Raw genomic sequence first — 16740 nt, forward strand, 5'->3', positions numbered from 1 at the left:
TTTGCCCTCTGTTGACATTATCTAGAGAGGTCAGTCTGCTGGAAATGTTTAACTTTGGTTTGGCTCCTACCTTGGAGCTGATGGAAAGTAAAAACTTTTCCATGGATTAGAGCCAACTAAGCTTCTAAAACAAAAATAGCATTCATTAGCAGAGCAGGTGAACATAATCTTATTCTAATGTTGCATTTGTAAATATATACATAGATAGATGACTGATAGATGATAGCAGATGATAAATAGACGATAGATAGAAGATAGATGACTGATAGATGATAGATAGATGGCTGATAGATGATAGGTAGAAGAAGATAGATGATAGAGATAGATGATAGATAGATAGATAAATAGATGATATAGACAGATGATAGATAGATGATAGATAGATAGATAGATAGATAGATAGATAGATAGATAGATAGATTGCTCAGTTAATAAATGCTTGCTAAGCAACAGTAAAGACGAGTTTGGATCCCCAGCACCCACATAAAAGTGGGGCAGGTATGGATGTTTGTAATTCAGGCCCATTCAGGAGATGAAGACAGGAGATCCCCAGGGCAAGTTGGCTATCTATACTAGCCAAATCCAAGAGCTCTTGGTTCAGAAGAGATCCTTCTTCAGTAAATAGAGAGCAACTGAGGAACATATCTGCCATCACACTCTGGTCTCCACACATACTCAGATACACATATACACACATGCACCCACAGACATGCAAACACACACACACACACACACAGACACGTATACACACTTAAAGTTTGGGAAATCAGATTATCAGTGGCAAAAAAAGTAATTATCATCCCTACATTTTTACACTTAATAAAATGTATAGTATGGAGCAGAAAACAACCCAGGGCATATACAAAATATAACAAACCCCATTTGCCTGCTAACTTAAACTTTAGCCTACTTTTCTTACAGTTAACCCAAGTGTCAGCATTGGCACACACGTGCAGCTCAGTCTTTCTTCCTGTTTCAGATCCTGTAATATATCTTCCATATGAAACCATAAAACCTAAGTATTTTGTGGTATGGCCACCCTTGACTTTTATGGAAACACAAAGGTTGAATTTTAGGTTTTAAACATCTGCTAACTAAATACAAATTGACTACGTAATTCCAGGAAGGTATTATTGCACCACTTTTGACAATTGCCAAAAGGATGAAAATGAATTCTGTTTCCTGCCCTCAAAGGTGCTTCTATGATTTTCCTCTAATTGTTTCTCAACTTGCTAAAAACCTCAAATAGCCAATTCAATTAAACAACTTACTAGCAACTCCACTGAAGACAGATCTGATCCTCCTTCAACATCAAGTAATGCAGTTAACTCATACCACACACAAAATCAATACGCTGCAGTACAGAATGGGCGATAACCAATCACAGCCTTAAGAAGAAGGCAGCAGCATGACTCACTCAATCAGTCCATACATAACTCATATTTGCAATCAGAATCCAGTATCAACATTTACAGAAGCTCTTCTCTTGATAAAAACAAGAACGAACGGATACTCTTTTACCCAAGTCAAAGTCTCAAACTTGCAAGTTAGGATAATGCTTTTGGATATCTTGAATTATTTCAAAGACTAAAACTGGATAGTATCAATCACAAATAACCATGAAAGGAAAATGTGAGGTTGTGATCATCAGAATATGATGGGTTTGGATGCTATCCTTAGATATCTGAGGGAGGGAGGGAGGGACGGAGGGAGGGAGGGACGGAGGGAGGGACGGAGGGAGGATAGTTTACAAAGAAGTAAATATAAAAGAGCAAGGTTCAGAGAGTAAAACATGATAAAACGGGCTTTACACTTATGCTACTTTGTACAAGTACTTCACTGAATAAACATAAATTGTACATTTTGAAAAATTATAAGTCTTCAGAGGAAATATATGTATTACATTTATACCAAGTGTGAATTATTTATTGTAGAACAGTATAAAGCTAATGAAGTATTTGATTTAAGTGGAATTAAGGCCAGAACAGATGGTTATAACTAATTCCACTCACAGATAAATGCATTTATTAAATAAATTTTAGAAATAGACAAGAATTATTCTACTAATATTGCCTCCTTCACTTAAATCATAGACAGGTTAAGAATTTTGGGGGTATTTTCTCTTGATTTTGGATAAGTAAATAAGCTACTGTGTCCACAGTGTGCATTCATACATATCTCAGAAAGTAATTTTAAATTTTTACAATGATACAACACAGATAACTGCCTTCAGTGTAATATGCAAAACAGACAAAGGAAAATGATAATAGATGGAATTCCAGCATTTGGACAAGAAAAATAGTAATGGTTCTCATCTACTCCTTATTTATACAACATTAAGAGATTTATATGACATAATAAATATTACTGAATACTCAGAACCCTTCAAAGCAAGCATCAGATCCGTGTTACAGACAGGACAACAACTCAGCACAGTAAAGAGATTGGTATAAAGTCACCAACAAATCCTTTGGAATTAAATAAATACTTGGCTGAGCTATTTACTGGGTCTTGACTTTACTACAGAAAGTGAGTTTGGTTGTTTTGTTTTGTTTTGTTTCTGACTTATGTAAGTTTTGGCATAATGTTTTCTGTGATAATTCTGGGGATTCTACTTTGCTTAAAATTCTAGAAGTGGTACAGAGGTCTAAAAGGAACATGGCCACATTCTCATTATACACAGCATTAATATTTATTTGTAGTAGGAGTTTTCAGGGTAAATTCCATTCCAAGGAAAATACCATAAAGTCCAAAAGAGACATAAAAAAGCAAAACTAAACTAAACCCACAGCAAATTGATGAAGAAAGCAACCAAAGAAATAAAATTAAGAGACAAAGAGTATTGCTCACTGTTCCCCATAATCAACGTGGTTTTGGAGGCACAGTGAGCTTGGCTTATACCCAAAAATTGAATCTGTGCTCTACATTCAATTTTGTATAAACTATTTTTTAATGGCTATTTGCCTAAATTGATACATTTGAGAAAATGACTAAGGCAGAGAGCTGCTAATTCTCAGGGAAAAGACCCTTGTAATACAATCTCTTGGTGTTGAAATGAACTGCTCTGGAAGAATAATTATGTGTTGCGATATATACCACTAAATTCACAGAATGTACACTAATAACTAATCGATATCTCTTTAACAAGAGTTCAGGGTTACAATTTAAACTATTATTTAGTATATACTTCATAAGCCTAGGATGCTATTTAACATTCTCAAGCCCAAGTTTTTAGAACATGCTCCTTTTACCATATCATAAACAAAACGGAATCAAGAAGTATTACATTTGTACTCATTTTTATTTTTGCATATGATCCAAAAGTCTAAAAAAAATCTAGTGAACTATTTTAAAGTACTAAATATGTTATGTGAATAATTACTAGGTCTATGTATTTTGTCACTGTTGGTATAGTAAGCAAAAATTACAGATATACAAAGAACAAAATTTACTAATATTTTACCCTAGATAAGGTTTGAAATGTCATTATTAGAAGTCATAAATACATTAAGTATAGCATATGACAGGAAAACACAGCAGGAATCTCTGTCGAAAGTGTGAACGGCATCTCTTGAATTTTCACTTCACATAGACAGTTAAGGCTTAACAAAGCTTTTGAGGCACATATTTTGCTTTCCAGTATTATAAATCCCAGGAAAATGCACAAATTTGTAGTATTAGCCTCATACAAAGTGATATCTACAGTTGTATGGACTTAGATAAACATCAAATAATAAAAGAGATATTCTATTTTAACCAGAAGAAATAGGATGGTAATGAAATGACAGAACCTTATCAACTGCCCTTTTATGCCACGCAAGCCCTGCTGAGTCCCCGGAACCTCTGATGGGCTGTATTTCTCCCTAGAGCAGACTATTTTCGATTTTCTACACCACTCATTGTGTGTGTTGCATAAAATTGTAAATGCAGCTTGACCTGAAGTGAACATTCTACATTATCAGACTGCTGGTTAAAAATGTTTCATATTTCGAATGAGAAAAATTTACCAGCACATAATTATGGGTGGTATTCCTATGAAAACATATGAAAGAAGATGTTTTAAAAAGTATACTTACCTTAAATTTAGGCAATTTCTGTAACTCAACCAATACCTGCCCAGGTATGTCCAATACTCACATCTAGAGACTCAGAAATTAAACGCATTTTTATGCAAAAGATGATGTTACACTATTTCACAGTATTAATAGGTTAAGCAAGTTACACAGCATAAAGGCTCAAAGTGTAATCTCTAAGGGCAGATTGCCTTGTTGAGTCTTGGGTTAACTCCCTCTTGACTGTAACCTTGGAGAGGAAACAACGTGGAGAGGTAAGCTATTCTCAGCTGTGTACTTTATATAATTGATAGATGATGATCAAATCAGTAGAGGAAAATTAATCATTTCTCTATGTGTTACCTAAAAATCAATCTGACTCAGGTTCATCTCATAAAATTATAGACTCTGGTGGTAAGCTGTAGAACTCTCTTACTATATAAAAACCAGCACTGTGAGCATTCTTATACGCATATGAAGACTATCTTGCAGCACATGTCATCATATCTGAAATTCACCCACACATCACACACTGATTAAATGTCTTCAGTACATTTCAGTCCAAACCTTCAAGAGACATATGAAGACACTTAATACCTACTTGAACTTCATGTGGGTATACGTGCATTCTGTTTTGATATTTGGGGCATTTAGAAATTGAAGACTAAGAAGAACTTATTTTATGATCATTTGACTCTTTGCTGAACTTTGTTGAAACTTCAGTTATAACAACCATTAGTCTATCAACACTCAAAGAGGAAAAACTTTGTGTGGTTTTCACTCTTACAGTAGGAGTGCATAATGTCTAGTATAACAGGTAATGAACAGAGAAAATAAGAATTGAGACTTTTCCTTCGTCTAAGATGTATGGGTGTCATATACTTTGGACCATTCTGTGGGGGGGTGTCGTCATCTATGCGGCACACATGTAACTATTCTTACTGCCTTGAGACAGTGTCTCTCACTGAACCAGAAGCTTGCCTTTTCACCCAGATAGGGAGCTTCTGGGATAGGCCTGTCATCACCCCCAAATGATGGATTTATAAGTGCCTGGCTTTTTGTGGAAGTGCTGGAATTTGAACTCAGGTCTCATGCTTGTATACTAGTGTTCTTAACTACTGACTCACCATCCCTGCCCCTTATGTTCTTAATTAAACCTTTACTGTAAAATATGTACATATTTCTCATGAGAATCTCTTCCCTAGCATTATTTATTCTTAGTAGAATACAGATGCCAACAATCAATAATAAAGATGCTAAAACAAAATTCATTCTGTGTATATTTTGCATTTCTTACTCTGCATATTTAAGCCTGAGTATTATATGGTACATATTAAAACCTAAACTTCGATCATGGATCAAAAGTATTAGAGAAGCTACTTAAATAGATTCAACTGTAAAAATATTTACAACATAAATGACTCTTCTTAAATATGAATAATATATTTTTTAGATTTTTAAAATTTTTTGCTTATTTTGGTTTTTACTTATATTTGGGTTTGTTATGTGGACATTTCTTCCCTTTATTACTCTGCTGTGATTCATGAGAAACAATATCTGGCAGTTGAAGTTCATAAGATAAAAAAAGAAGGTCCAACAAATAAAATTCCGATGATAATCTTTTCTCGTGGCTAGACTTAGATTTCATTAGTTACCACTTAGCCATGAAGATCTGTGAGATAATGTGAGGACGGTTTACTCAGAACACAGCTCTTTCTTAACAAGATCTTTATATAAATGAATTCTTTGTGTTATTTCTTTCTTCACGGTTCATTCCTTGGTTGCCTCCCTTTAAGGAGAATTATCTTTTGCAAAACCATGTCCTCTACCAAAGAGGAATTTGGAATTTGGCTTTCTCCAAAGCCTTTCTTTCTTTCTTTCTTTCTTTCTTTCTTTCTTTCTTTCTTTCTTTCTTTCTTTCTTTCTTTCTTTTTTTTTCCTTTTTTTTTTCTTTCTTTCTTTCTTTTTTTTTCCTTTATTTTGGCCCTCTGTAAGCTGGATCTGTCTAGTTATAAAAGCTTTCTCAATTGGGACATGCCACTAGACTTATTTTCAGTCTATGGACGATTTTGGAATATTAGATGAGCAATGATTTCTGAAAGCAAATTATCATCTGAATGCAGCAATATGGAAAAGAATGAATTACAGAAGTAATTCACCCATCACAAGCGGACCCCAAACACTGATTATGTCCATATCTGTGCAGAAATGGAAAATGGCAGAAAAACTCCTCAGCTTCCTAACTTTAATTTTCCATGTTTTCCTTTGTGTAATTTACTGTCAGCTATTAACTGCAGATGCTGCCTACCTTATGTAAGAACATCCTGGACCTAGGTATAAGCAGCTCTGTAAGTATGGATTGCAGGCAGAAAGATAAATTCTAACTTCATACCAGAGTCATGTGCGACTTGAGAAAACCGAGCTTGGGACCTGGTAGTCAAGCCTCAAACTCATACTAGCATAAACTACAACACAGATACTGCTAGATAACCCAGAGAGCTTCAGAAGAATTCTGGCCCTGAGACCATGACCTTGGGTTAAAATACAGTATTTCCATCAGAGCAAGGTCATCCAGAGAGCTGCCTTGGCCGTAGGGCCTGAGGTTTCTGGATCCAGCTTACTGGGAATTCTCTCCTGCTCTGTTCCCATTTGTGGTCTCAGAGTTAGTAGTTGTAAGAAAGCAGAGAAAAGTGTAAAGATGAAACACGACTGCCATTTCTCTCCACACATTTGTAGGTTGCTCCTATGCTGACTCTCCAATTCCTGCTTTGAAGCTTCTGTTCCTAGTCTGCATCCTGACCCCTCTAACCTTTGTTCCACTTCCTCCTGAAACAGATCTCCCTGTGGACAGTCAGCCTCAGCATAACTGTATTTTTATCCCAGAGTTTGAGACAGAGTATACGTAAGTTATCTTCTTTGAATTACTGAATCCTCATGCCCCAAACCTCCAAAATGCTTGACTCTTAATATATAATAAAATGTGAAGAAAGCAAATGTTTTCATTTTGATATTTTCATCATCTCCACCTATCCCACCACTGCTGCTGTGCTCACAAAGGACTAGCACTGAAGCAAGCTCACTTCTAATGCTTTTAGGAAGACAAAAGAAGGATCTGAACAGCAAATGCCATAGTTCATCCTGGTCAGGACAGCTCCTGGAAGACTCTGACAAAGAAGCCTTCCCACCCTGGGGGTGACACCTATAGAAAGCTTACACAGTCTCTTTCTCTGCCCTTGAAGACCACCTGCAGGACACAAGGTTAGCCCAAAGCTGGAGCTGGAACCCACCACTGGCCTGCAATGTCCCAGGAGCTTGGGAAAGGACACCTCCAATATACCAGGCCCAACTCTCAGAACTTTGTTCCAACCCCAACTGTTACTTCTCTAAACAGTTAGACAAAAGCAGTTAGAGTCTATGATATCAATTATATTTAAGATTTATGAAAAGAATGATGCTCACAATGTATCTGTGGGGTCTACTGAGTATAATTAATAGCCAGAGGTTTAAAGCGTAACTCAAGAATCCTATGGTTACTTTGGTTTCTCAGTGTGGGCCTGGTGATTTAAATGCATTTGGTTCTGTGGAAAAATACTTTCTAGCTAAAGAAAACATTGAGACATTTTTCTTTATATACATTGAGAGGCAGCTATCTAGCTCCTACAGTGGCACTGATCTAAGATGGTTAACTTAAAAACATTTTCCTATATGACCACAATTTACAGACCAGATATTTCTTTGGAAGCTGGCACCAGCAACCTTCCTGTTACCTGGAGTCTCTGCTTGAACTACTTGTAAACTTAAAACGTAATTATGTCTGAGTATTTACTTTCGTATGCCCTGTGCCTTCAATTTGCTTTAGATAGGCATTGTCATGTCTAAGCACTGCTGTGTGATTTCTTTGCTGAATTCTCAGAACATGGGTATGTAAGTTGAAAAGCAATGCTTGGTAGTGATGTGCTAAAGTGCAGGCTTTGAAATCAGACTACCAGGTTTCATGTCCACAGCTTACTGATGGATCCAACTGAGCTATACCTGGCTTCTGTATCTTTCACTGTGTGCATCTGTTAAGTGGGAGTAATGCCAGATACTGTATCAAAGAATTGTAGAGCCTAACAGTATCATCAAATAAAGCACCAAAGACACCAACCAAGACAGAATAATTCAGCAACTATTAACTCATAGTATTTAACTCAATATCAAAGAAATAAAAACTGTATTTGGACAGGGAAGTACAAATAGACATTAGAGTGGTAATAGGATCTTCAGCCATAAAAATCTAGTTGGGATCTGTCTCTGAGACATGCAAGTGAGAAACTTGGAATACAAATATATACACACCCCACTAGGAAAGGGAGAGGAAAGGAAAAGGGCAAGCAGTCTTATTTTTCTATATAAGTAAAACTCAGATCATTGTGACATGTCAGATTTTACTGACTGAGTAACCGAAACAAAGTAATGATGAGTTTTCAATCCCTGGTGACTGCTCTACCCACCTTCCAGTCTCCCCTCGCAACTTATCTGAGACCTGGGTTTAATCATGGCACAGTTAAAGGTTATAGTCCCCAACAGTGATAGGCCAGGATAAATCACCGGTGAAGCTCGGAAGGTCACTGTTAAATGGATTCTGACTGGACTTGAGTGTGGTCTCTTTTCCTCTTTCTTTTTCCTGCTTCCTGGAACAATCACGGGTGCCTGGTGCTGCTGAGGCCATGCTACAACCCTGAAGTAGTGCTAAGTTTGGAAGAAGTGTTTCTCAGCGTCACCAAGCCAGTCTAGATAACTGAAATTCAAACCCTTAATTTGCTGTGCCAAATGTTGTGGAGTGTTACTCAATGCTAAATGTAATTTGTACAGATGAAATGTCTAAGTCATTTCTGTGCGACTCTTAGAGAAATAGAGATCAGAATCAACAGTTCTGAAACTGAATGGTTAAAGAGTTGGAAAAATCTCAGTGTTAACAAAAGACCAAAGGTTAACGATGGCCAGTGCCCAAAGATGTCCTGAAATTAGTCTGCCAATCAAATCATAGTATATAATGTGTTCTATAGTTTAGGAACTGTCACTGATTTTCAAAATACAAGCCCTTACAATACCAAAAGCTTTACCTATAACAAGAAATTAAGTAAAAGATTTTTAAAAATTAATATGACAAAAGAATAGCACTGATGTAAGTAGATGTGTATTTGGTAATATTTGTACAAAAGTATTGTATTTGATAAAAACTTCTGTAATTGTTTAGTATATTGTAAATAAGTGTTAAAATAAGTGCTTACTAGAATTAATATTGTTTAGAAGTTACTGTTTCTGGAAAATTCACAGAGAAATTAATATTCTAATACACAATATGCTAAACAACTAAGTATTTTAACTGAAGCCTTTCTATCACTTTTTTCTACATGTTAATCTCTATCAGTACTGCAGTCAAAGGTCACCTATTTAGTTACCCATTTCTAGTGACTCTCGTGAATTCTGACCTATGTATTAAACATGGAAAATTATTCCCTTATCTAAAAGCACAGAATGTGTTTCTACTAAAGTTTAAAAAAGACTCAAAATTTTCTCAATAGGATCTCTTTGTAAGAAAATAAGAAGCTTTGTCTAAGTCTGTGGGAAGGCAGAGACATTGCTCAGCATGAAAGGTAAGGGATTAGTGATGTTGATAGCTAAAACCCCTCACTTTCCCTTGGCAAGGAAAATGACAGGATAAGCTTCCCGATGTAGGTCCCTAGGTATCTTTGGGTCTGAGAAGCAACTGGCTGTTTTGCCTCTTGTGTGAACTGGGTTCATATGACACTCCCTTGGCAGCAGATTTACCCTACATTGTATGGATTTACAGCCTTCCTACACGGAATTGCTATGAGGCTACTGAATAGACTCAGAAGTTGAGTAGCTGTAGTTGTCTGAAATACAGGTAAACTTTGAACCTGTTTACATACAGACTGCTTTGTGTTAAATAGTTTGGTCTGTCACGCTCACACACTGAAGCAAGACAGAATGAGAAAAAACATCAGCGCACTAAAATCTTACAACAGGAATCAAAATAGTCTTAGAATTTGTGCCGTAAGTCGCTTTAAGCAAAACCTGCTAAATTTCTTTTTTTGTCCAATAGTTTAAAATATTTACTCACTTAAAAAATATCTTCATTTAACGACTTTAATAACGTGAATAGGCAGATGGATACAGTTATTATCAGTGTTATGGAATCAGCTACAGCTATTAAGCATCTCATAAAAGAAAACTTCCCAGGACTTTTAAGAACACTAGTTACTCTTGTAGAAGCCCTGGGTTCAGTTCCCAGCACCCACATGATGGCTAACAACCATCCATTAACTCCAGTTCCAGGGGATCCAAAGTCCTCTTCTGGCCTCCAAGAGCATGTGATACACCAACATAGATGCTGGCAAAACACTCATACATATAAAATAAAAATAAATTTTTAAAAAAGAAAGGTTCCTGTCAGAACTGATGATGTGGTCCCATAGGCTCTGGAAATTATCCCCAACTTTGTGAAGGCTCTGCATAGGGAATACAACGTGAACTTGTAAGAAAACAAACTGCGTTACAAGTTTATGCCTTAGTTAGATCATCTCCAAAGACGCTGGGGGTGAACAAAGAGCTGCTGTATCAGCCCATCGCTAAAGGACACAATGAATGCATGTGTCTAGAGAGCTCCAAAATACAGAGAGTAACAATCTATAAGATTTGTAACATCAAATGTGAGAAGCCATCAGCAAGCAAACAACCAACCAAAAAAGTTTAACCAAAGGTATTCCAAGTATGAACCTACTTAGTTAAAATTTCAGTTTACAAATGAATGGTTTGTCTAGCACATGTGTATCTTGAATGTATCATTTTTCCAGGATTATCAATGAAAACTTTCTTAAAGGTATGATGAAAAGGCTATACAGGTGGCTTAGGAAAAAAAGTAATAATACCAACAATTTCTAGGGTGAATATATATTGTGCTAATAATGGAAAACATTCTAAAATTAACTGCACTCACTGTGGGATCCCCTTATTAAATCCAGGTATGCTATCTATCCAGATGTGGCCATCAGAAAACTGATTAAGCTGATACTGAGACTGTCAGCTGCCTCTTTACCTGTACATATACATATTTGCATGTTTTCTAGCTCCTAATTTCTATACTTTGTATATTCTTCTATCTTCAGAGACACTTCCAAGTGCTCTTGAGTCCATGTTCTACTCCACAATAAAATCTGATCTCTGAGGTGGCTGTGATAAGTTTCATCAACAGAGCAATGAACTTGTGTAACAGTGAAATGTATGTTTAATGATCCTAAAATCACTCCATTTATTAAGAGAATAAGTAACTAAAGTTTTCAAAAGTAGATGACCTTTGCTAGAATTTTAGAAAACTGATTGTAAATATACAGGCTGCACTGAACCTCACTCACAACTACCACCCAGAGATGAATAGATAAAACTTTAGAAACAGCCAGGCGTGATCACACACATCTTTAATCCCAGCACTTGGGCACTTGGGAGGCAAAGGCAGGCAGATCTCTGTTAGTTCAAGGCCAGCCTAGTCTACATAGTGAGTTCCAGGACAGCTGGGGAGACCCTGTCTCAAAAAGACCAAAACAACAACAACAACAAAAAAACTTTAGAAACACTTGAAAGGCACTTATCTGGTACACAATGTTTATTTCTATTGATTATATAGTCAAAGCTTCATTTTGGGGACTATAATAAATTCCACATCCACGAAAATATGCCCTATTGACTCTTTTTACATAAACTATGAATTCTGAGGCTGAGTGATCATAACAGAGTAGGCACCGTACCGTTAACATTAGAAATATTCTGACATAGTATCACCCTAATGGAGGCTTGTAGTGCTAGAATTTTCCCTTCAGTCTTTTTTCTCTTTTGGTATCCCATTTGTAAGCCATAAGACAAAAAAAAAAACTCCCTTCAGCATAAAATACTATACTTTGTGAACTCTTCTGGATATCTGAAATCACTAGTCCACCCAAATATGCAATTTGTAAGCACTTCCAGCCAGCCACAAACAGAATGTACTCTTAGACTCTGGTAAATTAAAACTGCAAGCGCAAAATAAAAACTAAAGAATGAAGTGTTTAGCTGGTATTTAATTTATACACTCAATCTGTTATTCAGATTTTGTTTTTATGACTCTCATTCTGATGAACTTAACACCTACTTCTCCCTATCACACAATCTCATTTGAGGCAGAATTACATACTTTCCTGTAGCACATTTATGTAAGCTAGGTTAGATCTTTAAAGCTTCAAATCAGCAGCATGCGAAGGGAATCCCATGAGCTGAGGGTCTTCCCATTAGTAAAATGTCCATTGATATCTTTTAGATAAACACTTTCTTCTATTGTTCAACTTGTTTGGGGTTTTGTTGTTGTTATTGTTTTAATGAAATAAATTCTCCTCTTCCAACCAGAAGTCAGCAATAAACCTAAGTCACCTGGGAGCCCAGCCAAAGTCTGAAAGAGCAGAGCTGAAGGGTGCAGCCATTTCACAGGGTCCTCTTGCAGAGTATTTGGTTTGCTTTCTTAACTTTCTAAAAATAGTAGATGACACAAGCTACCTCCATCTCAGGGCTCAAGAACTCAAAAAAGGCTGGAAGAAAAATTAAAGTAAAATATAGAATACATTTCATTAAAGAAGTCAGGATATTATAAGTTTTCTAAATTCCTTCTGTTAGTTCTGAAACAATCAGATGATCTGGTCACTGGCAGGCGAGCCTCAGAAAGCTCCCAATTTTCAGAACTTCAAACATGAGTCATGCAGATATTTTAGCTGTTTTAAGATATGTTTTGGGCCTATTTTAGCCACAAAATTGAATACCAGAAGATTACTACCCAAAAGGTAGGATTCATGTATTTTATCAGTTACACATGAAACATTGTTTTGGAAACATGAATACTTTATTGCATATCCAAGAATATTTTGACTGATTCTTAACATAGTTACTCCATTGAAGTTTAAAAAGTTGTTGTCTGGCTATAAAACTCTATCATAAATAAATCTGTATTTATTTGTCCCTCTATTCAAATTAAAAGTATTTTACCAAATTTTAAAACTAAAATGTCAGTATTTCTTAGAAATTCAAAGGAAAAGTCAAAGTTTGCACCTATTAGTTCCTATAATGAATTCACTTCATAAATAAGTTTAAAATCCTGACATGATTTCTTATTTTTAAAAAAGTCCTTGATATGCAGTTTAATTTTGTTAACCACAGAGCCTTGCAGTAAGCTCTGCTGTCAATTTACTCAAAGGGAAACTGTTTTGTGCCACAAGTGAGCAGTAACTAAAGAAATATTTGGAGATGGAAAAATAGCAACTGAATATTAATGTTTCATAGTGTTTCCAAACACTGAGCAGACAGGTCTTCTGTGAAGCCACTCAATGCCACCACCAAATTTAATGTCCTTCATTTCACTATGAGGAGAGCACCACCAATTGTCTATAGGGTTAAAAACTGGATTTACTAGGAATTGGGTCGAAAGGGGTTACTTATAGACACAGCTGGTAACCGACAAGAGCAATTAGCCCTTTGCTCCTCATTTTATGGGTCTCTGCCTCTAATTATACCTGAACTGGTAAGCATGAATTTAAGATTACATGTTCACAAAGGTACAAACGCTGTGCCCTTTATTAATGCCTTTCAAAGAAAAGGTGGGGGGCAGTAGTGATTTATAACTTCTGCTTATTGGTCTCTAGAGCTTAACTTACAATCTACTTTCTTAATATACTTCTGTGGTTACTAACAACTCCCTTTATCCTATCCTGAAAATGGTATCCTTGAAATATTTGGCAAAAAATTTGGGAAAGTGACAATCCCAAAGTGAACCAAGAAGCAACCGATTGAAACAGCCCTTAACTCACCCCGGTATGATTTAAGAAGACATTGCTATTATAGCTCCATTGGTTCTGAAAAAGACAAACGGATCTGTGAGGCTTTCACTTCTCTGCAGATCCACATACAATGGGAATCCCAACTTCAAAAAAAATCAAGGAATGAATCTGAGGCATTTGGAATTCAGAATCCATTTGATTAAACCACACAGGTTGAACACACTTCAGAACACATTTCTAGTCTTGACCTTGTATTTCATAATAAACTCATGTGTGCTATCTTGTAAAAGGTCCATTTCAAACTTGATACCTGATTACAAATCCAATGACATTTTAAATGTCAAGAAATATGTAACCATTTTATAGCATGATGCCCACAAATGGTAACTTTTAACACTTCTGACCAAGAACATTATAAACAGAAATGAGTAAATATCACTACTAGAAAATGAGTGGCTACATTATCTCAACCAGAATTCTGAACTTGAAAAATCCAATGAACCACAGTACTTAGAAGTTTGTACTTATTTATAAAATCCACATTCAACAAAGTTTGAGCTTCCAATAAGATACTCTATATAGCAACAGTAAAAAATCTTACTTCTAGTCATACAGAATGCAACAAAAGTACACAGCTTTTGTCCCTAAAATAATCTCATAGAAAATCTAAAATGTCAAAATACTAAGAGTAAAAAAATCCATCCATAGCTGATTTTGAATCTGCTGGGTTTATTTTTTTAATAGTAGTTCAACACCTTCATCAGCAAAGGAAAACAACTCATATTCATTCAGCTATTGACTTAGCCTTATTATAATATATGAAAGTGCTGAACACAGCATGTATCATTCCCAAACAAAGATTCTGACATTGCTATTACTAAGTAACAGCTACGTCAATACATCAACACTTTCTGCTCCAGAAAAAAAAAAAATATACCGTGGCATTAAAGAACTGACAAAGATATTTATAACAAAGTTTGGCCAGACTTGGTCCTATGACATCTCATAAAGTGTCCAGTCCAATCATGAATCAGAACACGCCATATAACTAAAGTATTAACAAAGCAATCCATAATCCCCAACGCAGAGGACTGTGTGTCCACACCCCTTATCCAATTATTGCATATCCTTAAAAGTATATAATATTTACTCACTTTCAGTGAATCAAAGCAGGCGATTACTCGTCCATTTTCAACTTGGCAGCTTTTCGAAGGATGTGCAAATTTACATTCCGTGTCTGGCCGTGAGCAAGTTCCCCTTTGAAACTCCCTACACACTTCCAGTGTTAGCCATTTTGTGTCCCGAATTGGTGTGACACTGACAGCCATGTTTAGATTTTACAGGTAGTTAAATGTTCAGTGAAACCAACAAACCCAACCCCCCTCAAAAAAACAAACAAAAAAATCAGCGACCACAACCAAAAAAAAAACCCCAAAAAACTAAATGAAAAAGAACTGATAAAACTTAAAACTGTGACGTGATGTTGAAAACGTCCCCTCCAAAAGACTTTTCCCACTCCCTGCTCTAAAAGTACATGGAAAATTGTGATTTCAATATGAAGGAAAAGATCTCCCACTAGAAATTCACAGCATGAAACTGTTAATTCAAAGAAGTTTTGGTTTTTAGAGAAATACCAGGATTGTAAGTAGATGGATGTTTAAAGGAAGGCCTGGAGTCAGCCTTGTGCTCTGTAACCCCTTCCCAGTGCCAATTTGGAACCCAGGATGCAAGCATGAAAACGTGGCAGACCCTCTGACACGGAATTTCCAAGCTGCTCTCAGCAAAGTTGTCTGACAGGGACTCTCCTCACAGCGGGATTTGCGATGGAGTTGGTGGTACAATCGATATTGATTAGTTTGGCATAGACAGATGCAGCAGTTTAGAGCAAAATCAAGAAAATGATTTTTTTTTTCCTCCTTGATTTCCTGGCAGAAGGTATCTTACTTTTTCAGCAAACTTTTCTTTAAAACTAAAGCAGCCTAGGGCAGGGCCAGATACTTAGAGCTTTTCTCTTGATTCTAAGTAGAAATGGGGGTGTCTGGCTAGAGGTGGAGGGCGGATGTGCTGTCGTCACAGTCTAGCTGGCAGCAAGCAAGGCAAAAAGCAGAGACTGCTCTAGAAGCGGTTCCAAGCAGCAGAGACGTCAGGAAAGGCACTTCTTAGTACCAACCTGTAGAAAAAAGAGATAGGTTAAGATTTACTAAGTAGCACTTGACTGATGTCCTATAGTACCACAACCTTGCCATGTGACACCAGACCAAGTCGTAGTCAAAGTCAGCCTCCCTCTCCTTCTCTCTCTCACACACAGGCACACACACAAAATACTTACAGTGAGGCATATTGCAGCCAGCCATCGTAGATTTATTAAAAAAGGGGGCCGTTTCCCCTTGTGAAGCAATGCATGATAGAAAGATAACCAATCACAGATAGTGTTGCAGCAATACTCTGGGCAGAAAGCCAATAGTGTGGGCTGTCTTATGAAAGGTCGTGCCTGTCAGACGTTCATTACTATGCTATAAGCACAGAAAATGTCCATCAGATGTGACTTATTCCACTGCAAGAGGACGAGCATGTGGGTTTTGAATTTACCCAACATGCAGTTAGTGGACTAAACCATGTTAGTTTCAAAACAGCCCCTCAAGCAAGTCCAAGCACTTGACAATCCCTACTGGGGAATGAAAAGCAAGGTTTAAAAACTGCAGCTGATGTCCAAGCTGCTTTCCCTCTGGCTCTGTGCAGGGATGGACACGGAGCAGCCTGCTGCTGCTGTCCTGACACGTGAATAAAAACGAAAGGGGTGTTTACAAATGGTACATTCTCCTGACCTATCC

At 36.7% G+C, this 16740-nt stretch overlaps 1 protein-coding gene across 10 annotated transcripts in view; it reads right to left on the reverse strand.

The window, feature by feature from the left end:
* Mbnl1 (muscleblind like splicing regulator 1) overlaps positions 1–16456 on the reverse strand; it is a 136964-nt gene extending 120508 nt beyond the window's left edge. For 4 of the 10 annotated variants that reach the window (XM_008844786.3, XM_008844725.3, XM_017801076.2 and 1 more), the window contains exons 1-2: positions 16239–16452; positions 15064–16079 (exon numbers count right to left, since the gene is read on the reverse strand). In XM_008844786.3, coding sequence (XP_008843008.1) covers positions 15064–15237 — 174 coding nt within the window. In that variant the 5' untranslated portion in view covers positions 15238–16079; positions 16239–16452. Of the gene's footprint in view, positions 1–15063; positions 16080–16238 lie in introns of all 10 variants that reach the window. The other 6 variants (XM_017801067.2, XM_008844708.3, XM_008844689.3 and 3 more) reach the window with 3 other exon arrangements.
* Between the last annotated feature and the right edge of the window lie 284 nt (positions 16457–16740).

Source organism: Nannospalax galili, unplaced genomic scaffold (genome assembly GCF_000622305.1).
Source record: "Nannospalax galili isolate Female #2095 unplaced genomic scaffold, S.galili_v1.0 scaffold351, whole genome shotgun sequence".
NCBI lineage: Eukaryota > Metazoa > Chordata > Mammalia > Rodentia > Spalacidae > Nannospalax > Nannospalax galili.